This window comes from Mustela nigripes, chromosome 5, assembly GCF_022355385.1.
Source record: "Mustela nigripes isolate SB6536 chromosome 5, MUSNIG.SB6536, whole genome shotgun sequence".
NCBI classification, from domain to species: domain Eukaryota; kingdom Metazoa; phylum Chordata; class Mammalia; order Carnivora; family Mustelidae; genus Mustela; species Mustela nigripes.
In genome coordinates, this window is record NC_081561.1 from 16,599,052 (window position 1) to 16,626,381 (window position 27,330).

Consider the following 27,330-nt stretch of genomic DNA (forward strand, 5'->3'; position numbering starts at 1 on the left):
TGGTGGTTCAACAAATATATGTATTTTTTTAATCTGGGCGGATTTATAGAGAAAGTAATCCATTGTGACTTTACTGGCTCGGGAGAGCTCACATATAACCAGCAGCCCAGTCTCAACATAGGAGAAGGTTAAAAAGTCATCTCCTCCTGTCAGTCCAAGTCCACTTTCTGTTTAAGCTTAGACTCATGATCTTTGGAAGCCCTTGGATCTAGGTCTCCCTTATAGAGTCTGAGGAGAAACGCTCACCACAGTTATTTCTGTACCTTCAGCCTAGTGAGGTTGACCTCAACCAGCAAGCTAGAACCTGGAAAACACAGCCATTGTGAACATGAAAATATTATCATAGTAGGGTTCTCCCCTGCTTGTTTTATGAACTTGCTGTGAGGCATTTACAAAACCCTTCGGACAATGTGGACTTTTTTTTTTTTTTTAAGATTTTATTTATTTATTTGACAGAGATCACAAGTAGGCAGAGAGGCAGGCAGAGAGAGAGAGAGAGAGGAGGAAGCAGGCTCCCTGCTGAGCAGAGAGCCCGATGTGGGGCTCGATCCCAGGACCCTGAGATCATGACCCAAGCTGAAGGCAGCGGCTGAACCCACTGAGCCACCCAGGCGCCCCGACAATGTGGACTTTTAAACATTCCTGAAGCCCTGAAGAAAACAGGTGCTAATGGAAAACGCAGGGTTCACATTCCAGAGAACAGGGGCGCTCGTGTGAACCATGGGAGGAAGCCACTGTGGTGTTCAGTGGGGAAAACTAAGCCAGTGTCTTCTTCAAAATGGAAACTGCTCCTGTGAAAATCTGGCTTGCCACCTGATCTGGGATTATGCCAGTGAGTGGGCGGGCAAGGGAAGGCGGGGAGTGGTAGCCAATTAATTAGTCAATCAAAAAATATTTATAGAATTCCCTGTGTACATGGCAGCAGGCAGGACTCTGCGGGCGATGCGGGAAGAGTAAAAGGTGAGATGTCAGCCCGTGAAGGGCTCAGACTCGTTTCCTTGGGAGGCATGGTGTGCACGTGCTAGCAGAAAGCATGGCCAGAGACTGTTTTTTGTTTTTTGTTTTTTTTAAAGACTTTATTTATTTATTTGACAGACGGAGATCACAAGTAGGCAGAGAGGCAGGCAGAGAGAGAAGAGGAAGCAGGCTCCCCGCTGAGCAGAGAGCCCGATGCGGGGCTCGATCCCAGGACCCTGAGATCATGACCTGAACTGAAGGCAGAAGTTTTAACCCCCTGAGCCACCCAGGCGCCCCAGAGAGAGAGACGGTGTTTTAATTGAGCTGGGTGTCTTACGGATGCTGGGAATGTGACCCAGACAAAGAGGCGTTATTCTGGGCTTATCACCACGTACTCCATACCCTGGGGAGTCGGTTTTCAAGGCAGCTTTGAGAATTGCTTTTTATAACTTTTTATAACGAAGTAGCTGGGTCTTAGCGGACCCCTTACCACGGAGCACAAGGTGATCTGGATGAGGGATGAAGGAGTGTTGTCTTCGAAACATGCTTCTGCAGAGTTTGGGTTTGTGTCCTTAGCAGAGGACGGTGTAAAAGCAAATGAGTCATTATAAAAATGCGTAGGGGGCTCCGGTTATAGGATCAGTAAGTCCTGGGGGTGTCACGTACAGCAGGGTGATTGGGATTAACAGTCCAGTGTTGTATTTTTGAAAGTTGCTAAGAGAGGAGATGCCAAAAGTTCTTACTGCAAGACAAAAACTTGTACCTGTGTGTGTCGAGGGTTCATTGAGCCTCTCGTGGGGGCCATCGTGCAGCGGACAGTGGCCACCCCTCACCTGCGGCTGTCGGTTGCGGTGGGGAAGCAGGTGATCCTCTTTCTGATGCTACAAGGTCTGCAGTGACCTCGTGCTGTCGTCACGGCGCCTGCATCACTCACCTCCCTTCATCTCATCGTGCTGGCACTTGGACACCTCGCGTCGTCACAGGAAGGAGGGTGGGTACCATCCGAAAGACCTAATGAGACAGAGAAAAGTCATAGTTACCTAACTTGTATCATAGTACAGTATATTGTTGTAATTGTTCTATTTATTATTAGCTATTATTGTATTTTATTATTAGCTATTGTTCTTTTTTTTTAAATGAGCACTTTTTATTTTTTTAAAGATTTTATTTATTTATTTGACAGAGAGAAATCACAAGTAAGCAGAGACGCAGGCAGAGAGAGGAGGAAGCAGGCTCCCCGTGGAGCAGAGAGCCCGATGCGGGGCTCGATCCCAGGACCCTGAGATCATGACCTGAGCCGAAGGCAGAGGCTTTAACCCACTGAGCCACCCAGGCGCCCCTTAGCTATTGTTCTTAATCTCTTACTCCGATATGTATATCAGAGATAAATATATACTCTGATATATATATCAGATATATAGTAAACTTGGTCATAAGTATGTACCTCTAGGAAAAAGCATGGTATGTATAAGGCTTGGCACTATCTGTGGTTCCAGGCTTCCACTGAGGGTGGAGGACTGTATCCCGGTGGGTAGAGGAGGACTGCAGGGTCCATACATCAGATCATTATGCAATGCGCCTAAAACTGGTACACGATCTGTTGATTATTTCTGAATTTTTGAATGCTTGGGGGAATATTTGTGACTACAAAACTACTGATTACGTACCCCAATTTTTGTTTTGTTTATTTTAAGATTTTGCTGGTTTATTTTGGCGGGAGCATAGGGAAGATGGAGGGGATGTAAGAAGAAGGAGAAGTAGGCTCCACGCTGAGCAGGGACCCTGATACCCAGCTGGACCCCAGGACGCCAGGATCATGACCTGAGCCTAAGGCCGACTCAACCATCCGAACCACCTAGGCGCCCCTAAGTTTTCATTTTATAGTAACCATTACGCATTAGAAATCATGACACGTTAGAAATCTCAGTGAAGGGGCACTTGGGTGGCTCAGTCAGTTAAGTGTCTGACTTTTGATTTCAGCTCAGGTCATGATCTTAGGGTGGTGAGATCAAGCCCCATGTCCGGCTCCAAGTTAGGCGTGGAGCCTGCTTACGATTCTCTCTCCCTCTTCCTCTGCCCCTCCCTGTGTCTCTTTGTTTCTGTCCCTTTCTAACAGGAAAACAAACAAACAAACAAAAAACCCTTGGTAGAGTAAGTTTGGGAACAGAGGAAAATGAAACACTGAAAAAAAAAATCTTAAGGGTATAATTATAAGGTATACCTGAAATTTTTAGCTAGTCATTTCCATTGGCCAGGTTTTTTTTTTTTTTAATGTTATGTTATTTTACTTTACTTATTTTTTTTTTAATTTTTTACTGAAGCATAGTTAGCTTCAGGTATACACCCTAATGATTTAACAACTCTGTTGACCAGTCTTTTAGGTGATTGCGCAGCATTTAAAATAAACAAAGACTTGATCTAGTGGTTTGTAGATCTGTTTCCACTGAGAGCAAAGCAGATGGGATGACTTCATAACAGTAGCTGACACGTTTGTCACCGACCATGTGACAGGCTTTGTATGCCTTTCTACCCATGTCCTAGCAACTCTATGGACGGGTAGTAACTAAAGCATAGCAAAACTAAGCTCTTCCCCAAAGACCTGCAGCTGGTGATTCCAAAACCAGGGTCCCCTATGAACAGCCCTGGTTAAAAATGGACTAAATGGGGGCACCTGGGTGGCTCAGTTGGTTAAGCATCTGGCTCTTGATCTCACCTCAAGTCTTGATCTCTGGGTCTTGGGTTTGGGCTCCACGATGAGCGTGAAGTCTACTTTAAAAGGAGGGGGGCAAAATGATTGAGACCTTATAAAATGTTTGCAAGTGTGGGGAATTCTCCCTTTCTGGAAACTACTGTGGGAAAGAATAGGAATGCTATCTCTTACTGTGTTAGAGTAGTCATTGCCTATTGACAGAACACCGGACATAAAACTAGTATCAGGAACTGAATATCTATGCTTTAAGGATGGGTCTTATAAAATGACCAAGGAGGCAAAAATAATTTTTTAAATGATGACAACTATCTTTTCTCCTAGGAAAATGCCTCCAGAACGCCTTAGCCTTCCAAGACAATATATGAGAGAAAATTCACCGGCTATGTTCTTACTGAAGTGCATGAAATATTTGTAAATGTGTGCCATTACTGTGAAAGGAGTTTAAATTGTTTAAATATTTAGAATCCTAACTACTTTATTTGAAAAAAAAAAAAAAAAAACCACCCCAAAATGTAGTTTTTAAACTCACCCAGAGGTACAATATGCAGTGCCCATCTTCCTATCTTTCCCACACCTCTGGAAAATCATGTTTAAAGAAAACATTTGAGGGGTATCTGGGTGGCTCAGTCGGTTAAACATCTGACTTGATTTCAGCTCAGGTCTTGATCTCAGGGTCATGAGTTTGGGCCCCACATTGGACTCCACATGGAGCCTACTTAAAAAAACAAAAAAACAGGGGCGCCTGCGTGGCTCAGTGTGTTAGAGCCTCTGCCTTCGGCTTGGGTCGTGATCCCAGGGTCCTGGGATTGAGCCCCGCATAGGGCTTTCCGCTCAGCAGAGAGCCTGTTTCCCTTCCTCTCTCTGCCTGCCTCTCTGCCTACTTGTGATCTCTGTCAAATAGATAAATAAAAAATCTTTAAAAAAAGACAAAAAACATCTGGTCAACCACAAGGTATATTTGCTGTGAAAGCCCAAACCCCTGAGGACAAAGACCCCAGAAACTCCCTCCAGAAGGGAAAACAAAGGTTGTGTCAAAAGGATGAAGAATCAGAAAACCAGAACGGCTTTAGACCCGTCCACAGTAACCTAGGAAGCTAGAACCTGGTGGAGCAACCTCTTGAAAATTCTGAGGAAGCCTTCCAGCCTGGAGTTCTACAAACCATCAATCAGGTGTGAGGGAAAAATAAAGATAATTTCCAACTTGCGTGTTCTCCAATAAACAATTGTGCTTTCATGTACTTTTTCAGAAGACAGTGCTCTGAAATTAAGAAGACAGTTAAGGAAGTACAAGAAATAGGAGGATACAGAATCCAAAAAGCAGGCAATACTACATAAGAGAGAGGGGGAGATGCCTCATGGGGGAAGGTATAAGCAGATCTCTGGTCACAGAGCCTACAGAGCGCCCGAGCCCTCAGAGTGACTCTCCAGAAGAGAAAACCTCTGAGAAGAAGGACCTAATAGCATTCCAGATGTGTTCAGCCCGCTCAAAAGGAGATTTCCACAACTGGGGGAAGTGTTCAGAGGTGAATCAGGATTAAGTATGTAGAAAACAGAGAAGCTGAACCACATGGCTATAGGAAAGCAGGTTGTGAAAACAAAACAAAACAAAAAATGGAGACTGACCTTAAGAGACGTCATGACTCAGCTGTGAATGGTCATAATTGTGTTGACACCGATGATTGGTCACACAGACATTGTGACACAATAGTCGGGGCACAGGGAAGTATGCGCGCATGTGATGGTGGGGATTAGGCAAGCAGAATGTGAACCCTCTTGGTTTTGGTGGGAACTCAGTGAATAATGCCTAGAACGGAAGAAAAACAAGACGTAAAGAGAGGAGCATGTTGCATACATAAGAGGTAATTACTAAAAGCAATAGCTCAGCTACTGGAGATCGGTTGAGTCTCACTACAAAAGTGGAAGGGGGCAGCGGGGGGACTGTTGTGTTTTTGTAATAAGCCTTGTAGAACTGGTGATTCTTTAAATTCTGTGCATGTTTAAAAAGTTAAACTTTAAAAGGGGAAAAGGGAGGGGAGAATTCAAATGAGGAAAAAATGGTAAGTAAGATGAGTTACACGTCCTATTCTAAGGGAGCTCAAAAAAGAGTACTCCCAAATTAATACAAAACAAGGAATTGAGATTCACGTCAAGTGTAATTTCCAACAACAGATCATTCAGAAGAGAAAGTTGTGGACTTTTGTGTTCCTCTCCTTTTTCCTTTCCAGATACCCTCACACCTGACCAGATGATTGTGTTTATCTGCTGTAAGCCAGAGGTTGTAGGAGTCCTCAGATTGGCGTTGGCTTTTGCCTGAATAGGAGGACTGGACAGTGGGGGCCAAGTTGGGGCTCATCGTCTCCCCTAGGCTCTTTTAAAAAAATGTTATCTATTTGAGAGACAGAGAGCAGGGAGGGGGAGAGCAGAGAAAGAGGGAGAGAGAATCCCAAGCAGACTTCCTGCTGAGCTCCAATGGATCCCAACACAGGGCTCGATCTCATGGCCCTGAGATCAAGACCTGAGCTGAAACCCAAAGTCAGACACTCAACCAACTGAACCCTCCAGGTGCCCTTGACCTAAGTTCTTGATTGTCCAGCTGTGTGTCTGGCTTCTCTCTGCTTCTCATCTGATTCTTAGAACATCTTATGTCCAGCTCTCTTGTATCCCCCTCTTCCGTTGGCTTCCTGGTCTGAGCTCATCTGTCCATGGGCCTGGCTTCGACTCATTCCTTACCCTGACCTTACTGTCTCCAGCCCCTGCCCTGTCCCTTTCCTCAGCCTAATTCTTAATTCCCGGCCCCCACCTCTTCATGAAAACTTGGCTCAATCTACTTTGAAAAACCAAGGCAAATGGAACTGCCTGGGAAGAATGTGGAGAATCTGCTGCCTTGTTCTTTCTTCATTCTTGAGAGCCAGGATAGCAGCTGAGGGCGCATGTGGGGAGAAGCACGTGCGTGTGTTTTGGGAGAGGAGGGGACAGCCATCTCGGGCCCCGTCCTTCTCCCTGGGAAATGCTATCGTGTATGTTTCCGACATCCTGGAGCGTTCTTTCATTGATACATTCTTCTGTTTCTCTTAGAAACGGTTCTCAAATTTTAAATCTAGAGGTATCTTTACAGCTTCCGTGCATGAGCTGTGTTTTGGTCTCTTAAGAGGCTGTGACCAGACTCCACAGTCCGTGGTGATTTTACACGAAGTGACATCTGATTTGCTTTTAGACTGCATTCCATACCAATCAGCCCAGCCCTGCGGTTTGTGGACTAACTCCTGTTGTCTCTCAACATATGGAGTGCTATTAGATAGTGTGAGTTGGAGTCTTGTCAGGGAGGCTGATTAAGCCACAGTCGGGGACAGTCGTCCTAAGTGTGAAATGTAACAGGCCCTCCGAGACGGCGCTGGGAGCCTCTGGAGGTGGTTGGTGCCTCTCTGTTGGGGCATCGGGAGGTTCGCAAACAAAGCAAACAAATTTTTTCCCCCTAGTATGGGCTAGGTCTATGACAGTAACATTTGGCAAGTTGAGTAACAGGGAACATAGATAACTGTGAACAGATGGACAACTATTAAAAGATTTGAGGGGCTTTTATCATCTCTCAAATGGCCTTCACCCACCTACAGGATACCCAGTTCCCTTGCAAGATTACGTAAAGGGCTCAATTAAATTTCTTCTTCCCTTTTTTTCTTCTTCAATTGCAATAGAATCAAAAGTTCTGACGTTAAGAGGAAAAGAATAGATGAGAAACTGCTAATTTTGAATCCCCTTGGGATTAGATGCTGATCTCAGCTGTGCAGAGAATACTGCCCCATATTTTGAAGGAATAGCTGCTGGCAGCTTTAGAGATGACTTCCAAAATAGACAGTGAACTCCCCCATCCGTATCTGATGACCGTCTGACATTTAGATGCAGAGTAACAGAGCTATCCACGTGTTTTGAGGAATATAACCTTGTTTTTAAATATGGCCATGGCAAGTCATTATGTTTAAGCTCAAAACTAGTGAAATACAAAATGCAAAAAAGAAAAGAAAATGCATTACCTGGTTCCTTGCAGAAATAAGAAATGTTGCACATCTTAGAGCGATAATATTTATGCACCCTCTGGGGCAGCACTGTCTCTGATATGGGAGCATGCCAGTCCTCCTTGGCTCAAGATGATGCTTGGAAAGTTTGCAAGAGTGAGAACGACAGACACTGATTAAGATGAGGCATGGTTTATTCTCTCTGGGGCAGGAAACTGATTTTGCCAAAAATAGTTACAAGGTGTACAGTGGGAGCTGTGGTACCTCAACATTGGATCTCATGAGCCCGGCCAAATTAAATTGGGTTCCATTCCTCAGGGGTCGCCTCCATAGCGTTATGTTATAGGGCCAACAAATTTCAAGGTACTGGGGCAGCTGGGTGGCTCAGTGGGCTAAGCCTCTGATTTCGGCTCAGGTCATGATCTCAGGGTCCTGGCATTGAGCCCTGCATCGGGCTCTCTGCTCAGCAGGGAGCCTGCTTCCCCCACCACCTGCCTCCCTCTCTGTCTACTTGTGATCTCTGTCAAAGAAATAAATAAAATCTTTAAAACAAAATTTCAAGGTACTACCTGTGTACACTCAGTGTAGCTCTTGAAGGAGTGTTTGGAAGTAGGAAGGATAGATACCCAACCCCACTCTTATCCAGTGTCCGTTCCCTTATTCAGTGTCAAACCCAGGTGCTCCCCACTGAGACTGCTGGGTCACTGAAGCTCCCTGTCTCCAGAAACCACCCCCTGCCCCTGGACCTAAATTTTGTCCAAGGAAATAAACATTCTTGATATTTTAATTTAAAACCTCCACCCTTCAAAATAATTGTAATCTGAAATAATCCAGCAACAGAAATGCTAAAGGTAGTGGTATATAGAAAACAGGTAGCTCTTGGAGGTAAAAACCCATTTGCCTGCTAAACGATGTAATTTTATAAACTCATAGTTCCGCACTGGGCTGTTTGACTGAAGGTAATTGAGTAAATAAACAATTATCAGTAGGTTTAGTATCCCCTGGAGAGTTATACTTGCACAGAAAGAGTCACTGGAAGTAGTTAAAATATGTTCCTACCATTTAGTAGGATAAAAGTTGGCAACATTAACCGTGAGATACATGTTCACAGGCTTTTAAGTATATGCTAGACATAGATTGTATCATAGCACAGGAAGCATCCAACCAGACACTTGTTAATGGCACAGGGAGTGAATTTCTTGTGCATTACATATGGGGCTTATAAATGCCATTGAATTGAATGAATAATAAGAATATTTTCATTGAATTGAATATAAGATCAATATACTTGGCGGGGGTTTTTTGTTCCAAGTTCTATGTTTTTTGGAATTTCACCTGTTTTCCTGCTGTGTAGAAATACTGTCTAGGTAATTAAAGCCATCCCGAGCAATTTTTATTTTCCTTCTTGCTGCTGTTAAGTTTACTGGCGTCGGCTTGCTAATCCTCCCTGACATTCACACGGACTCCCGTTTGCGCCTGTGTTTTTCTAGAATGGCAGAGATGCAGGCACTGATGGAGAGGCTGGAGCGGGTGGTCGGCCGACTGGAGCTGCTGTCTGCGGGGTCCCACCGGCCTCCTGGGGACTGCGGGGAGATTAATGGTGTCATTGGAGGTAGGGACACAAACTGTTGTCATTACTGGTCTCCGTGAGGGTCGCTTAATGTTGTCCCCATCACTTAGTTCTCCAGAAATATTTTTGCCGACTTCCTTCAGCTTCTGTACCCCTTCCCTTATATGTGACCATGACATTAGCCAGATGCAAGCCACCCCTGAAAAAGGGAAAGGCAGAATGTTCCAACCCACAATCCACAAAAATTAACCGGTTATCTGTGCCTATTAAGAGCATGATCTATATGCCAAATATCATCATTCTTTTGTTTTAGTGTTTATAATGTTCCGCATTCCATAGTGACTATAAATATATTATCTGAGTAATTATCAAAGAGAAATTTAATGTTCTCAATTACAGTGTCAATGGGAAGGAATTATCATTCTGTCGATTTTAATTTTAAAGAGAACAAGTCATTAAATTTAAGAACTATAATTGGGAAGGAAAGGAGTCTGAGGTGAAGGCAAACATTGGTTTCAAGTAACATGATTACATCGCATTATTTTACTTGTGCTTATTTCTAATCAAATGTGCCTTTAACCTTATGTGCCAATGCCACATTTGAAAAAAAAAGATTTAAAAATATTATATGATCAAACACAAAAAGTTAACTACATAACATAAGAAGTTAACTCTAAGGACACCATATATGGCAAACTCTCTAAGTTATCCACAGTCATTTTTTCAGTTCCTTCTTGTCTGAGGTCATAGACTTAGCAAAATTAAAATACAGGACACCCAGTTACATTTGAATTTTAGATGAACTACTTTTTTTTTTTTTTTGGCATAAGTGTGTTCCAAATATTGCATGGGATATACTGCATGGTTACACACTTATCCTAAAAATGTATTCATTGTTTATTTGAAATTCAAATGTAACTGGGGGTTCTGCATTTCATCTGGCAGCTCTATTCTTGTGTCAAGTACATTTCCTCCTTATCTGACCCATTTTGAATCCTATCAGGCTTTGGGGGCTGGGAAAAGCCTTGGGGAATGGGGGCTTAAAAAAAAAAAAAAAAAAAAAGCTTTCACCAGGCAAGGTTCCCATTGGTGCTTCTAGAATTTCAGGCATATTTGGAACCTTGCCTTGTGTTGCACGCCTTGGGACAAAAATGACTGTGTGAGCACAAATGTAGGGGCTGGTCCCCTCCTCACCCCCCTGAAACAGAATGAAAATTAAAATGCTTTGAATGAGTTGAAAGGGGGTGTTGTTTAAAGGGAGGCTGCCAAGGGTCTGCAAGTTTCTTCCACATCAACTGAGATACATCTATGATGTCATTTTAAGCCTCTTTTTGTTAGCGGTATGGTCGGTATATGAGATCCAGTCAACCTCCTTTGTAAGAAAATATTTTCATGTTCCCTTCAGTAACTTGGTTTCCTTATGTCTTTGACATAAGTGATCAAAAGACATTTCTTTACAAGTGCTGACCACAAATGTAGAGCCTGTGAATGCAGAAAATAAAGTTAAACTCCAACTCTCAGGAGACCATGTAGTGTTGTTGAATGAAGGGGGAAAGAAATCCCTCCGTAGTTTGAACCTCACATGACTTAAAGAGGTGCTTGCTGGGCTGCACTTTGTATTTTCTTTGTTAGAGAAATAATTTGGGGGGGAAATTAATAGGTCAACAAAATCAGAAGGCAGGTAATTAAATTACTTAGGTATTTAAACAGGTACGTTCTGATACAGCAAATCATTCTAAACCATTTATTAAAGTTAGGTGTTTCAAAACAACTTAGCCAGTAATTTATTATTCTGTTTGAAAGGGAGTAGGGTCACTTCGGAAGAAGGATAAGTAGCGAAATACCTGGAAGATACCCGTCCTTTAAAGTTCGCTCATCCTCAGCAGCACTGGTTTCATTTCTTCTTAATTTCGTGAGCCTTGATGATCTCCTAAACTCTGTTTTTAACAAATCCTTGAGGACAACCTCTTGCTTTAAACATAAACATCATTATAACAGTGATGTTGTAACTAAAGTTTAGGGAAACATTTGAAGGTCAAAAGAAACTTTTAGATGAAATCCCATCCATTACACATCTGCAATGTGCACAGATCAGAGGACTGCCCGCATGAGCCTGCGGCTCTGTTGGGTTTTACGATGTGTTTTCTTTCTTTTTTTCCCCCTGACAATCAGGTAAGTTTGGTTCAACCGCTGAAGAAGTATTTCTGCATGCCCGCCAAGTGACAAGTACTATGTGTTACGTGCAAGGAAATCTTAAGATGAATTACATACAGTCAGAATCCTCCAGACTCTTTAGTCTCTGTGCATTGCCATTCATGGCCACAGATGCTTTGATTAAGGTGCTCACAAGGTGCGTGTTGTAGGGAAAGACAGGTCGTTAAAGGCTGCCCAGAGGAGGTCTGAGCAGAGCCGAGTGATGAAAGGACATTCCTTCTGCTAGGTAGAGTGCTTTGTCGTGTTCCTAAAATTCTCCCACTTTAGACACGTAACAGAGTCCTCTGAGGCGTCTCCCCCAGCAACAAATGGATTGATCTGTTTCCAGATGGATCCATAAGGAATCTTTGGGCATATCTCCCCTTTTATGTTCAGTAGTTGATAACGTACTATATTGTGAACATTAAGGTAACTCAGCTTCAATAGCCTCCTTAGATGTTAGATCGCAGGTGCGCTGCTGTTAAATAGCGCTGTCAAAAACTGTTTTCATCACCCTCTGGGCCTCTGGGAAAGCAAGGAAGCTTTATCCTACACGTTTATGAGGAGGGATACTTCAGTAGAGTATGAGAAGGGAATCTTAGGTTTTGGTTTGGATATTTTTTTAAGATTTTACTTAATTTATTTATTTACTTACTTACTTGAGAGAAAGAGAGAGCATGAGTGGGGAGGCAGAGGGAGAGGGAGAACCAGACTGCCCACTGAGCAGGGAGCCTGATGCAGAGCTCCATTCCAGGACCCCAGGATCATGCCCTGAGCTGAAGTCAGATGCTTAACTGACTGAGCCACCTGGGCACCCCTGGTTGGAATTTTAATTGTCTGTGGGGTTGAGTTTCTCAATATTAGGGTCCTGAAATCTGGGACTAAGACACAGTTTTTCTCTCAGTTTAAAGGCGGGAGAAGAGAAGCAGAGCATGCCAGGTTGGGCTGATGTCACTTGGTTTTGACAATAAGTTGTCAGATCAAAACTTAATGTGAGGGGCACCTGGGTGGCTCAGTGGGTTAAAGCCTCTGCCTTCGGCTCAGGTCATGATCCCAGGGTCCTGGGATCGAGTCCCGCATTAGGCTCTCTGCTCAGCAGGGAGCCTGCTTCCCTTCCTCTCTCTCTGCCTACCTCTCTGCCTACTTGTGATCTCTGTCTGTCAAATAAATAAATAAAATCTTAAAAATCAAAAAAAAGGAGAAAAAAAAACCTTAATGTGAGTTAGCTCAGCAGTCCTTTCCATGCCTCCAACTTCCTACCCCCCCCCAGAAAGTGAGGACAGGGCAGAACGGAACATGTGACACTGCTGTTCTTTTCCCATTTATTTGCCCGGAGTTTGTTATTGCCTTTTCATTGTCGTGGGCGATCTTGGTAACTGTTTGCAAGGTCGTATCAATAAGGCTTGTGTCAGTTTTTGGATCGCCGCTCAGTTTGACCTATAGCTTTGGTCAAGTCACGTGCCCTGATTGTATCTCCATTTCTTCATGGGTAAAAGTGTGATGCTACCTACCTCATGAGTTTGAGGCAGAAATAAATTAGTATGTAAGTGAAAGTGCTTACTCAAGTGGATGAAAAATAGCAAAGCATTGTTTTCTTGAGCCTGGAGCCATTGAGAAATGTTTCCTAAGTACTGAGTGAATGAATGCCCTGGTGAAAAGAATGAGAATGGCATGAGTGATATTAAGCTTCCATAGTTCCTATGGCAAAGCAGTACTAGCTTTTCTTTAAACTCTTGGGAACTGACGAATGTGCTTCTTCCAAAGGTGTGGCACCCTCGGTGGAAGCCTTTGATAAGCTGATGAACAACATGGTGGCAGAGTTTTTAAAGAAGAGTAGGATCCTTGCTGGTGATGTGGAGACTCAGGTGAGTACTTTCTTCTCTTGTTGTCTGTGGAGAAGATGACTACTATGATTACTATTTAAAAAAACCCAAAATGACAGAGGCGGGTGAAGATATGGGGAAACTGGGACCCTGGTGCACTGCTGGCAGGAATGAAAAATGGTGCAACCAGGATGGAATATCCCACTGCTGGGCATAGACCCAGAGAAATTGAAAGCAAGATCTTGAAGAGGTGTTTGTACACCCAAGTTCAAAGCAGCATTGTTCACAATAGCCAAGAGGTGGAAGCTACCCGAATGTCTGTTGGTGGAGGAAGAGTAAACACAATGCGGTCTGTATGTACAAGGGTATATTATTCAGCTTTGAAAAGGAAGGAAATTCTGACATGTGCTATCATGTGGATATACCGAGGATGTTATGCTCAGTGAAATAAGCCAGTCGCAGAAGGACAAATGCTGTATGGTTCTACTTCCATGAGGTATCTATGATTTATTTGAGCTATCTGATTAGTCAAACTCATAAATGCATTAAGTAGAATGGTAGCTCCTTGGGGTTGGGGGACAGGAGAAATGGGAACTTGTTTAATGGGGACGGAGTTTTCATTTTGCAGTGAAAACTAAACTCCAGAAAAAGTTCTGGAGATCTGTTGTGAAACAGCATGAATATACATAACACTACTGAACTGTATGTTTAAAAATGGTTAAGATGGAAGCTTTTGTATTATGTGTGTTTACTACAGTGAAAAAGTGCAGCCCGAGGAAAAGCAAAGCCATAGAATTTAAAAATCTTTGGATTGGGAAAGACCTATAATGATATCTCGGCCATCTTCCCAGTTTTAGACATTTCTTTTTTACATTTAAAATGTTGAGCATCATCCTTGAGAGCAGTCATTATTTACATGCATTGAGTGAAAATCCAATGTAATAGCCAAACCAATTAGAAACCTAAAAGAAATCTATCACCAGGTTCTTCTTTTTTATTTGCCTTTGTTTCTCACAGAGGATTAAATTCCAAATCCATCTGCTTATGGATTTCTCAGCAATGGCAAAACCATTTTCAGTGTAGATTCACAGAAAATCTGATTCTTGAATAAAGCTGTGGTTTGCGGTAAAGGGAAAAAAAAAAAAAAAACCATAAAAAGGGACTCTCTCTTACTTGTCCCCCAATTAGACATTACCTGCAACACCCAACACCAGTCTTCCACACGATCTGGTGACTCGGGTTATACCAGAGTTTCCAGAATTGTAATTAATAGGTGCTTCTCTCATCACATTTGCAATGCATTTGTTCATCACATCTGAGAAAAATGAAGATTCTCCTCATGACCTCCGTTTTTATTAAATATGCCTATTGAAATGCCATTGGCAAAAGAGGGGAAGCTCTGATGTACATGAGTTCTAGAAAAGTCTGCGTAATAAGACGTGTTCGCTTCAAATGTGTCATAGAGCTCAGTAATTGCTCTGGCCTGCTCTCAAACTTTAATGGGTTTGTTCGTAAGAAACGGTGTACACAGTAAGATAGTGGCTGAGCTGCTTCTGTTCTGAGGAGTGACGGTACCTGAAAACCACACATAAAATGGACTATTGCTGCCAATACACTAAAAGAGATTCTCGAGTGACTGACAGACCTTTATTGTCTTGAACTCTGTTACAATTGGGTCATTATTGTCACTATTTTTTTAAGATCTTATTTGTTATTATTTTTTTAAGATCTTATTTATTTAGGTATTTGAAAAGAAAGAGCATGAGTGGGAGGGGCAGAGGCAGAGGGAAATGGCAGACCCCAAGCTGACTGCACCGGACGTGGAGCCCAACGCAGGGTTCAGTCCCACGACCCCAAGATCATGACCTGAGCCAAAATCAAGAGTCAGCCACTTAACCAACTGCACCACCCAGGTGCCCCTCATTATTATTACTATTAATTCACATTGACATTGTGTTTCTGAGATACAGAGTGCATTATAACTCTCATTAGTAATAGCTCCCAGAACCATGTAGAGAAGTGTTTTACTAAAGAATAAAGAGGCCTATTAATAGATATATTTAATTGTGCATTAGAAAACATGTAGAGTTTGCATACTAAGTAAGTCTCTCCAAATTCCATAGTAAACAGTTCCTTTCGATTCCTTTCAGAACAAAGCAAGTTATAAATAAAGTGTCGCTTCATTCATATTAAGCTTTTTCTTCTCTCCACTCATCAGCCTGAAAACAGTAGGACTCAGTGGGACTGTTCTCGATAACGGATGCAAAATGCTTTAAAAAATTATTTTTCACTAGTGGGTTTTTTTTAAGTGAAAGAAGGAAGGTAAGGAGAGAAAGAAGGAAAGAAAAAAGAGAGGGAGAGAGAGGAGGAAAAGAAAGGGGTGGGGGGGGGGGAGAAGAGAGGAAGAGAAAAGAAGAAAAGAGAGAAAAGAAAAGGAAGGAGCTTAGGAAGGAAGGATGGAAGGGAAACAAAGCTTGTCATCCAGAAGTTCAGCCTCCGATTCTACAACACAAAGAGAGCCCAGGCAGCCGTTGTCCATCTGCCCATGACTTTCATACACTGAGCAAATGGTTTATTTTTTCTCTCTTATGGAACCATGTGTCATTGACATTGAGCTTGCAGCTGCTGCCTCTCACATAAGCCAGAAGTGGGGGGTTGAACTTTGTTCCAAGAACACACCTGTTGCCTAGAAAAGAAAAAAAGAAAAAAACCCCTCACATACCTGATTGTACAGTATGGAAATTTGAGAATGACACAAATGTGCGTCACGCTAAATCCTAGCCCTGTGTTTAGAAGCTGTCCCACAGATACTAATGATGAATAAGGGCAGCCGAGCTATGATTTAGCGTCTGCTTCGATGTGTCGGCTGCTGGTTGGGCTTAATTTACTGATCACTCAATACTCTATTGACAGAACAGACCACAAAAAAGGGGAACTAATAGCTACAATTAGGAAGCTCTGCTGAACCAGAGAGCATAACAGGTTTAGAGAAGATTAGGTCTTGGAAAGCCTTCTTGGATGCAACATAAACCCACGGGCTTATTTAAACTGCTCTTCAATCCAGAGACACTGATGCAGCTTGCACCCCTTTTAAGAAAAAGGTATAATTTTATAATAGAGGGTTAGATTAAATGGGGTCTTCAGTGTCAAAGGAAAGGGTCATCCGTAATACCAAGCCCTTCGTCAGACGTCATTTATCTTTAACTGGAGTAATGTGATTTTTCTTACAAAGCTGTCCTGTTGTTATTCATGGTCTACGGACCCAACCTCGGGCTAGTTCTAAATGACTTGACAGTCACGAAACAGCTACAAGCCATGTAGATCCTCATAATGCAAACCCTTTTTGGAGATTTATGGAATTTACATTTTTAAAATGTCTCTAGAAGTCTGGAACATTTATTTTCTGCCCTTGATTAAAATGGATAAGAAAGAAACACTCTTTTATTCATCGTTTCATAAAAATGAAAGAACCATAATTTGAACAAAAAGGCAATAAAATTCAATTAAGAAGTATAACACATTTAAGCATCGTGTGATTAACTCACACCGCACAATGTTAGGACCTTGCCTTCTCTGCCATCATAAAGGATGCACATTTTTAGCCAGTTGTGGTAGCTGAACTCTGGGGTCACCATCACGGCTCTAGATGTGTCTAGTCTTTGTCATTGATGCAAGTCATCTATAAAACCTTGTGTTCATTTTAAGCTGTGCTGGTGGAGTCACGTGTTCAAAGAGAGCCTGACGAGGACTAGCAGTCTGTATCTGGGTCTTAGAGCTGGCTCACCTTTTTACAGCGTAACCTTTAGCTCGTCCCTTACCCTCCTCAGTCATGAGGCTGGATGACCTCACTCCTAGTGGCCTTCCCTTTCTGGCAGCCGGTGGGAGTGACCACCTGTTGTGTCGGCATTAGAGCAGGAGGGAGGGGCTGGTTGGTTTCCAGACGGAGCTTGCCACCGGACATCATCACAAATATAAAAGCATCTTGGGCCATGCCAGGGAAAGTACTTCAGTCATCTCAACATCTGAAGCAAACAGAAGGAAACATGTCAGGAAAAGGACACACAGAACACTAAAAGACAAACTGTCACCCTCTTTCCTATGCTACAGAAGACACTCAGACGCCTTCATTGGAAGAGACCTTGAGGCCTCCCTGAGTCTGTCCTTCTTGGTCGTACAGGTTGTCACTTACTCCTTTATTGGACCTGTTCTTTGAAAATAATAACTGTCTTTGGATTAAATAATACAGAATGTGTGCATATTTATGTTTCTAATTGTATCCTTTTCTTCCTTAATTCATACTCATTTAAAAAGTGATCTTTTGGGCTGCCCAGGTTGCTCGGTTGGTTAAACATCTGTCTCTCTCTTTTTTTTTTTTTTAATAAATTTTTTAAAGGTTTTATTTATTTATTTGACATACAGAGATCACAAGTAGGCAGAGAGGCAAGCAGAGAGGAGGGAAGGAGAAGCAGGCTCCTTGCTGAGCAGAGAGCCCAATGGTGGGGCTCCATCCCAGGACCCGGGGATCATGACCTGAGCTGAAGGCAGAGGCCTAACCCACTGAGCCGCCCAGGCGCCTCTAAACATCTGTCTCTTGATCTCAAGCTCAGGTCTTGATCTCAGGGTCCTGAATTCAAGCCCATGTGGGGCATGGAGCCTACTTTAAAAAATACATTTTTTTTTTGCATTTTAAATGCTTTATAACCTGGGTCAATATAGGAACCCTTCTGCCCTCACTCCCCTCCCCCCCAAAATCATCAGAAGCAGAGGTTAGGGGTGGACTCCACCAACACCCCATTCTACGCAAACCTCCTTTACTCTCCTGCTTACCTTCAGCCAAGTCGTTTCTCCCACTAACTTCTAGTTCCCTGCTAATTGCTTCATTTGAAACATTTATTTTTACAGTAACTAGACATAGAGTACTTTGGCAATTCCAAGCCCGAAGGATCTGTAGGTCTTTCACATTCTCCAAATGGCAGAGATCCAAAAAATGACTTGTGGCAAGAATTCTGCCCCTAGATATCATACAGACTTCGAGTTGGGACTTTTCTTTCTTACTGGCTTAGCCAGTTACGATTATCAGAATTATTAGAGGAGATGCATTACAATTATCGCTTCTAATATATATCCCTTTCCTTTTCCCTTCTCACTCCCTCTCACCTTTCTTTCTTCCTTCCCTCCCTCCCTCGACACCCTGGAGAGGTTAGGTGACATCAGTGATAGGCTGAGTGATGAGCCTTGATCTGGTGCGGAGTGGAGATCTGGTCTCCCCAGTTGCAATCCCCATCTACCAAAGACGGGTGGGGAGACACCCGTCTTTGGCTCTCGGCTGCTGTGTCCCCCATCATCTTTGTGGGAAATGAGCCCTAGTGAGAAGCACGTGGCACTGACTGCCCTCTTCCTCCCAGCCTCTGCACTCCATAGTGGTTCCCACTTCCCCTACCCGGTGCCCACTGCGCGAGGAAAGGGTGGTCAGACAGCTGACTCCGGCGAGGGCTTAGGAGGGGGCGGCACACCGCCACTGCTCACGTACTTCAGGCTTCTCCTCAGAGCAGTGCTGAGTGAGGCGACAGGGCAGATGGTGGCCTGCAGGACAGATGCGTGGTGTCCCTCGAGGGTCTTGGCTTCTGCCCCATCACACCAGCCCGGTCTCGGCCTGGTCCTCACTCACTGTGCTGTTGGGCATCAAATGTGCAGCATTCCAGAAGGTCACAGATAGATCCGTTTCTGTCCTCATTTCTTCCCAAGAATGTGAAGAATTTTTATTCTCAGCATTGGACACATACTTTGCAACCCAGCCCATGCTCTGACGCACAGCCCACTCCTGCTAGGTCGCTAGCCTTAGTGGGACCTCCCTGGGACCCCTTTTCAATGTAAGGACCTTGTTGTTTGGAGCGTAAACCCCTGTCTCTTCCCTTTGCACATTCTCGTTTCATGGTGCACTGAAGGCTTTGGGGACCAGCTGGTGAGAAACTGGTCTTAGAATCCAGACAATCTCCTGAAGGGCCCCCAGGCATCGCTAACCCCCAGGATCTCCCCATCTACCAAAAATAAAACGCCACCCAAAATTTTTGCTGAAACAATGAATTAGGTGCCATGAATCTTGCAGGTAAAGACTTTTTTCTGCCTTTCTTTTTTCCTTCCTGAACAGTGAAATAGTAAATTTGCTTTCACTAAACTTTTGCCTGAATTTTTTTTTTTTCTTCTTCTTCTTGAAGAACCATGGAATGCTACACTGGTTATCCCTGTCTGTTCTGTGTTTGCTAGTACGAACCACATAAAGAGCAGGGATACCTTCTGAGCCTGCCCAGGCCTGCTGTGGCTGGTGGGTGGGCTGGAGCACAGGCTGGGAGGGGGGATGGGCAGACCTGTCCCCCAGCAGCTGGCTGCTCTTGGCCCCTACCTGGGGACAAAGTAGATGACTGAGTCTCACACGAACGGCACTGCTCTGTGTAGAAGCCTAGCAAGACTGTGCAGCTCAGGTCGCTTTGTCAGGAGTTCCCCAGGGTAACCAGCAACTTCTCTCCGGCCTTTTTTCTCCCGGGCAGCGCCCTCTCCGAGGATTCTTGCCATGTCAGAATGGAATCATGGTACCTAGAGGCACAAAAATTCATGTCCTTGTCATCACTCTTCTCTTTCCCTGCCCTTCCTTCTTCCTAAAACTCTGCCAATAGCTGAAACATTTGTTGTTTGTTTTAACTTAATTGTCCGCCCAGAGGCTGCTTCAGAATCTGAAAATTAATACTTTGTCTAGAAGTAATGGCCTGATTTCATTTAGATTATCTTGTTATTTCTATCCATGCTCCATCCCCACAAAGCACATGCATGCGCACACGTGCATGTCCACTACGTGCCTAAGAATTCCTCGTCACGCTGTATTAGCTACGTAAGAGAAAAAAACAGTCTCGGGCAAATATATCAGATGTCAGGCCCAAGACTCCCTCAGGTTGTAGGAAATGTTTGCAGCTTTGTCAGTTGTGTGGAAGGCAAATACAAAATGTGCTTTCTTGCCTTTAGTAGTAGTATTTCTATTATTTTTATTAGTATATTTAGTATATTTTATTAGTATAGTTAGGTTGTGGTTTACCAGTATAAGTCTCAAAATATGAGGGTTAAAAAAAAAATGAGAGCTTATACATTTTATAACATATTACAACCCAATTCTTTTTAATGTGTCAAATGTAAGATCTTTTAGTGATGTAAAAGAAAAGAACGTTCTCAATGAATTAATAATTTATTGTCCATTCAAGGAGATGCACATATATAAAATAATCCATTGTATGTGTGTGCATATACATATATATACTCAGCCATAAAAAAAAAAGAAGCAAAAGCGAAAGAAGTCAGGTGGAAGGACAAATACCATAGGATTTCACTTACATGTGAAATTTAAAAGGAAAACAAACTAAGCAGAAGAGAAACAGACTGACAAATGCTGAGAACAAACTGGTGGTTGCCAGTGAGCACAGGCATGGGGAGGTAGGCAAACTGGGTGAAGGGGGGATTAAGAGGTACAAACTTCCAGTTAGAAAATAAATAAGACATGGGATTACGGTGCACAACTTAGGGAATACAGCTAACTAATTTATTACAGTGACCGTTTCCTCGTGTATAGATACCAAATCACTATGTTGTATACCTGAACTAATACAATATTCTATTTCCATTATCCTTCAAAAAAATAATCATTAATCACTCATGTGTTTGCAATAGAAATCTTTTCCCTTTCAGAAAACTCCTTTTTTTTTTTTTGAAGATTTTATTTATTTATTTGACAGAGAGAGAGAGATCACAAGTAGGCAGAGAGGCAGGCAGAGAGAGGGGGGAAGCAGGCTCTCTGCTGAGCAGAGAGCCCGATGCGGGGCTCAATCCCAGGACCCTGAAATCACCACCCGAGCCAAAGGCAAAGGCTTAACCCACTGAGCCACCCAGGCGCCCCTCTAAGATGTTATTTTTAAGTGATCTCTGTGCCCAACAGGGGGCTCAAACTCATAACCCCCAAATCAAGAGTCACATGCTCTACTGACCGAGCCAGCCAGGCGCCCCAGGAAAACACTTTCCTAAGGCAACTGGAGTATTGTTATTTGACTTTCGGTTAGTTAATTTTATTAAAACCAGTTAATATACAGGAAAGGTCGTATGGTTTACTGATAATTTGGTGCTGGGGTTTAGGACAAGGTTCTAGAAGTTTGCTGCTTCCCTCTGACCCTCTCAGCTCCTAGCACTGTACCCACAGGCTCATCTGCTCTTGCTAAGTGAATGAATGAAAATGAGTGTTTGATAAACGAATCATTAATGAATTATTGAACCAATGCATGGACGAACATACCGTGGCTGAAAGTGTAGATAAAATAATATCCCAGACTAATAGTTGAAAAGAGATCAAGGCCAAGTTTAAAGTCTGAATCATGTGAAATTTGGAGAAACATAGACTCCATAGATTTTTGTTTATCTCACACACACACGCTTGTATCCTGAATTTCTCAAAGACCTGACAGTTTATCTGGTACCTCCCTCATTCCCTTCATTCTCATTAAGAAAAGCTAAATGAGAATTTCCTGTAATTTATTTGAGGATAGTTGACTCACATGCTACATAGTTTTAGGTGTGCGGCCTAGTGATTCAGCATCTCTACTGGTTACGCTGTGCTCACCACAAGCGCCCCTGCCATCTGTCCTGATCCATTGTAATGCCATTGACTATACTCCCTGTGCTGTGCTTTTTCTTCCAGTGACTTAACTCATTCCATACCTGGTAGCCTGTATCTCCCACTTCCCTTCACCCATTTTGCCCATCCCCTCACTGGCCTTCCTTCCGGCAACCATCAGTTTGTTCTCCGGCTTTATAGGTCTGCTTCTGGTTTTTGTTCGTTTATTCATTTGTTTTGCTTTTTGGGCTCCCTATATGAGTGAGCTCATATGGTACTCATTTTTCTCAGTCTGACATTTCATTTAGCGTAGTGCCTTCTGGGTCCACCGCATCACAAATGGCAAGATCTCACCCCTTTTTATGGCTGTGTGATATTGCTATGTGTGTGTACATTCTTGGTCCATTCATCTATCAGTAGACAGAGGTTGCTTCCATATCTTAGCTATTTATTGTAAATGCTGCAGTAAACATAGGGGTGCGTGTATCTTTTTGAATTCGTGTTTTTGTTTTCGTTGGGTAAATACCCAGTGACAGATTTATTGGAGCACATAGTATTTTTATTTTTAATTTTTTGAAGAACCTCCATACTCTTTTCCCAAGTGGCTACCCCAATTTACATTCCCACCAGCAGTGTGCAAGGGCTCCCTTTTCTCCACATCCTCACCAACACTTGTTGTTTCTTGTCTTTTTTATTTTAGCCATTCTGACAGGTATAAGGTCTAAATGAGAATTTATGAACATGCGAAAATCCATCAATGTAGTGACTTGTAGTCACTGCCAGTAGAAATCCCATGAGCTCTGAGACAAGATCTTTTTGTGAACTTTACTGTATTTTAAACTAAAGCCCAGATTTTTTAAAAACCAATAGAATGTTGTTTGTGTTCTCTGTTTGGATTGGGTTTTGGCATATTACTTTCCCCTTTGATCATGAACATTCGCAATGATAGCGATCGGGTGAGAAGTAACTTTGTAGAGTCCTAAGGGGCCAGTTGGGACATTAAGTTTTTGTATGGTACTTCATCATATAATTCCCAATAATCAACTCTCCCAGGTTCCAAGAGTCTTTAGCTGTCTTTTTATAATTTTTAAACATCTGGATGAAAAGTAAAAAACTGACTGGATTGTCTCAATGTATCAAAATAATGACCATCCCAAACTTTGAAATGGGGACTCTCACCCCAGAGTTCACTTTTAAATTAGTTCACAGAAACTTGGAAGACATTTGCCCATAGGCCTATTGTAAGCAAAGGGGGTTCAGTTCCTGCTCAAAGACATGAAAGAACATTCTTCCATGTGCAGTACTCAGACCACTGAGATCTACAGTCTCGTTGTTAATTGTCTGCCATGAGAAAGGACAGAAATTGTAAGATTTGAACACTTTTGCTAGCAATCCCACAGAGTAATTTTAAGTCTGCTAAATCCGGTAATTTAAAAAACTAGGACTTGTACTTTGTCTGGTTCTTCTTTTTTATTTTTCTAGTAAGGCTCTTTTATTATTTTACAAAAGTATCAGTCTGTGACAGATGAGAAATTAAAAAGAAAAACCTTTAACCAAATGTTTTTTGAGCGGCACTTATGTAATGCAAAATGCTAGAAAAAAAAAAATTCTTCCACTGTGCTTTTAGTTAAATGAAGCAGGAAAACAGTAATATAAACTGCAAAATGGTTAGTAGTTTCAAAGGCAGAAAAGTAAATTTTCTGAGGATAATTGAGCCGAAATTGAGGGGAGATAAAAGAAGTGGTATGTACACTTTAAGAAAGATTTGTCTTATTAAAAATAAAGTCTGAAAGGATATTCATTGAATTGCTGACAATGGTCATTGGGCTGAGGGGGTCTGGACTTAATGAAAACTTTTACTTCCTAAACATTCAAATCTTTTGAACTTTTTACATCATGTGTGTGTTACTGTTATCATCAAAAGAGAGGAAAAGGAATATTTGACAGTAATGGGAAAAAATCTTGGAATCAAGGTTTTGCGTGAAAGGGAGTTCACTGAGCTGCAAAAGACAAATGAAGAGAAAATGCAGGCACCAGGTGGCCCCCCTGATCCTGAGCCCTTGGCTGCAGAGCACCCTGTGGTCAAGGGTCCAGGGTGCCTGGGAATCCATGGGGAGTTGGGAACAGGTGTCAATCAAAGACCATGCATGGATTGAGTGTTCCTAATAAGAGCTCAGTCTAGATTGATGTTGGCTAGATATGGTTGATGAATGAACAAAATCTGATTCTTAGCTAAATTTTGTAGTTGCTAGAAATCAATCTTACTTCCCTGACTTATTTTCATTTTCCATATTAGTGAGCTAGGCAGTGTAAAGAAGGGGAACGAGAACTAGCATTCGTTGAGAGCCTACTAGGTGAGGGCTCTTTGCGTAGTGACTGACAAACATTCCTCGGTCAGTAGGAGAACCATTTAAGAAGGAAAAAGATTGGATAACGTGCTTATGGCCATGCATCTAGGAAAGGATAGAGTTGGGTTCTATCTCAGGCCTGTCTAAAGGTCTAAAGCTCATGATCTCTGCACTACACCAATCCACTATACAGTAATTTAAATCATTCATTATTAAGCAGTAGTCACTGAGCTTCTGTACCATTTATGTAGGTACCCATGGGCCTCATCTTCAAGACCTACTCGGAGACCCAAGGCATATACACATGCGTGGAAGTTAAATAAGAATATGGCTTACATAACATGAGTGAGGGGACAATGCTTAGTGTCACAGTGCATTCTAGAATAAGATAACCTTGTTGTCCCTAATTTTTTGGAGTGATCTTAGAGCAACCAAGTGTCCTTCACAATTGTGTAGACCCAAAGTTCATTAACCATGAAGCATTTCTGGCTTACCAAGTCGAAAGATTTGGTTTAAACATGTTGATACAATGCATTGGATTCCTTAAGTGTTAGAAAAAAAAATTAGAAAATTTGGAGAAGGGCGCCCGGGTGGCTCAGTGGGTTAAAGCCTCTGCCTTCGGCTCGGGTCATAATCCCAGGGTCCTGGGATCGAGCCCCACATTGGGCGCTCTGCTCAGCAGGGAACCTGCTTCTCTGCCTACTTGTGATCTCTGTCTGTCAAATAAATAAATAAAAACTTTTAAAAAATAAAAAAAGAAAATTGGGAGAAGAGCCAATCTGCCAAGTATTTTTTAGCTACACAATGATTGAATTTGAAAATAAAGTTAATTTAGGAGAATGGTTCTGTGCAGGATACAAACTTGGAACAATATTCATACCTGTCAGAAAAGCAGATGGATTTAAACATACAATGGTGTTTTCTTTTTTCCCCTATTCCCATGCCTCGAGAAATACTGAATGTTTTTCTTTCCAATCTTTGGCCTTTTTAAATATAAACTGCAACAGTGGATTATTTAGAGGACTTTTTGTTGTTGTGTTTTTTTTTTTAAACTACAGCGATTGTTTTTATATTAGAGATTTTGCAAAGTCTTCTGCACAATCTATTTTTGTACACTGCTTGTTTAATTTAGACCACATGTTCTGGACCTCTTTCCATGCCAGTGCGTTGGGGTCTCCGTTTTCATTTTTAACGACTGTGTAGTATTTCATTATATGGCTACACCATAATTGATTTAAACAATCAAAATCATATCTAGGTGAAACAATGTACCTACAAGAATGCAGGGCCTGGACTAAGGTGACCCAGGCAAGATGCAAGTGAGGCGGGAACGTGCCGGCGCTCCTCACCAGTATCACCCATGTCCCATCCCTGCAAGGCTGGGCATCCAGTCTCATCATTTGTCGTCATTGTAAAAAGTAGTGACGTTTGACTTGATTTTCAGTTTTTCCCCATTAGAAACAAAATTTCTGTGGATATTATTTTCTGAAAGAAAATTCCTGCAGTTGGAAGTCCCAGGTCAACGGCAAGCATTCCCTAATACTTCCTGTTCCTCTTTACCCTTTCTCCCCCCCCCCCCCCCTCCACCACACACATGGTTCTGATTCATACTCTCGCGGTGTCCTATCGTGCTTTATGAAATTCAGTGGTAGTTACAAACTAGGAAAATAAGAATTTTAGGGATGAGTTGAACGCACGTTAATATTCATGATATTGGCTCTTTAAAAATGCTTTGCCCCCTGCTGGATGTGCAGGGAGATAAAAGCAGAGCTCTTCTTCCCCATATAAATCATCTTTTTTTGCAAAAGAAAACCATCTCTCAGTTCTTTTACATAGTATTTGACGTACCAAGCAATTTATTTAACTTCCCTCTTTGGGACTGGATATATGACGTGTTTTGGGTGGGGTAGGTTGAGTGTTGAGTCACTTGAACTGAGACCACTAAGGCAGCGGAACCATATAATAAAAGATTTCAGGCATGGATATAAGAAGGGACACGTTGGAGCTGTTCCCTAGCATCAGAACTGTGCACCATGGTTTATGTAAATACTTATGTGAGTTGGAGTTGCCAAGGCAACAATCCTATTAATGAAGAATAAACCTCTTTTATTATCAGTGCCTGAATGATTACTTTTTTTATAAACTGTGCCTGGTAGTCTAACATTGACATTCTTAATCTACCTACTCATCTTTGCTTTCCAGACTGCAGAACTATTTAGCTCTAGTCAATAAGCATGCCTTCTTTCTCTGCCAATAGAAGTGGAATTATTGGGGGAAAAAAATTAGCTGACTGTAAGGGCAGTAAAAATACTAATTTATAACAATTATCTAATCTAAAATTATTGCCCTTTTGATATATACTTTGACAAAGGTAGAGCCTAAAATTTACTGAACTTGTTTGGTATTTGAGTGGGCCAGTCTTTAAATTAACTTGTCTCTATGATTTAACAGAGCATTGCCAACATATTTTTAAATAAGTGGAGTGTGACATTACTGCTTCCTTCCCCTAGTCAGACTGTAAATTTAGACTCCATTTTATTGCATGCACACTGGATACTTGAAAAAGGCAGCTGCGGGTGAGTCATAGGGAACTCTGTTGTCCTGAAGGGCCAGAGAACCACGTTAAGGGGAACGGGAATGATACCTAGAAATGAGTGAATTTGAGGCAGTGTGCTTCTTGGGTTCTAGAGAGAAGGAAATCTTTTCTTCAGAAAAGAATACATTCCCTTTCAATGAGAATGCTTCTTGTGTGTTGTCGAGCTAACCAAATGTTGTCAAGCTTACCTTTTCGGTCGTGGGTTGGTGATATCAACAGTTCATTCCTTTCAAGACTGGATGTTTGTTTTCTGTTCCGTACCACTACCACCTTAACACTTACCACTCGTGTTCGTTAACCATTCTCTGTATTCATGATCCGTGTCCCTGATTTAAACTTGGTAGCACCCAGGCACCTAGTAGGTACTCAGAAAATATATATTTTTTAAAGATTTTATTTATTTATTTGACAGACAGAAATCACAAGTAGGCAGAGAGGCAGGCAGAGAGAGAGGAGGAAGCAGGCTCCCCGCGGAGCAG

At 42.3% G+C, this 27,330-nt stretch overlaps 1 protein-coding gene across 2 annotated transcripts in view; it reads left to right on the forward strand.

The window, feature by feature from the left end:
• Positions 1–27,330, forward strand: part of CAP2 (cyclase associated actin cytoskeleton regulatory protein 2) — a 137,274-nt gene that overhangs the window by 16,552 nt on the left and 93,392 nt on the right. The window contains exons 2-3 of one of the 2 annotated variants that reach the window (XM_059398938.1): positions 9,168–9,289; positions 13,205–13,305. In XM_059398938.1, coding sequence (XP_059254921.1) covers positions 9,169–9,289; positions 13,205–13,305 — 222 coding nt within the window. In that variant the 5' untranslated portion in view covers position 9,168. The remainder of the gene's footprint in view (positions 1–9,167; positions 9,290–13,204; positions 13,306–27,330) is intronic. The other variant, XM_059398939.1, reaches the window with a different exon arrangement.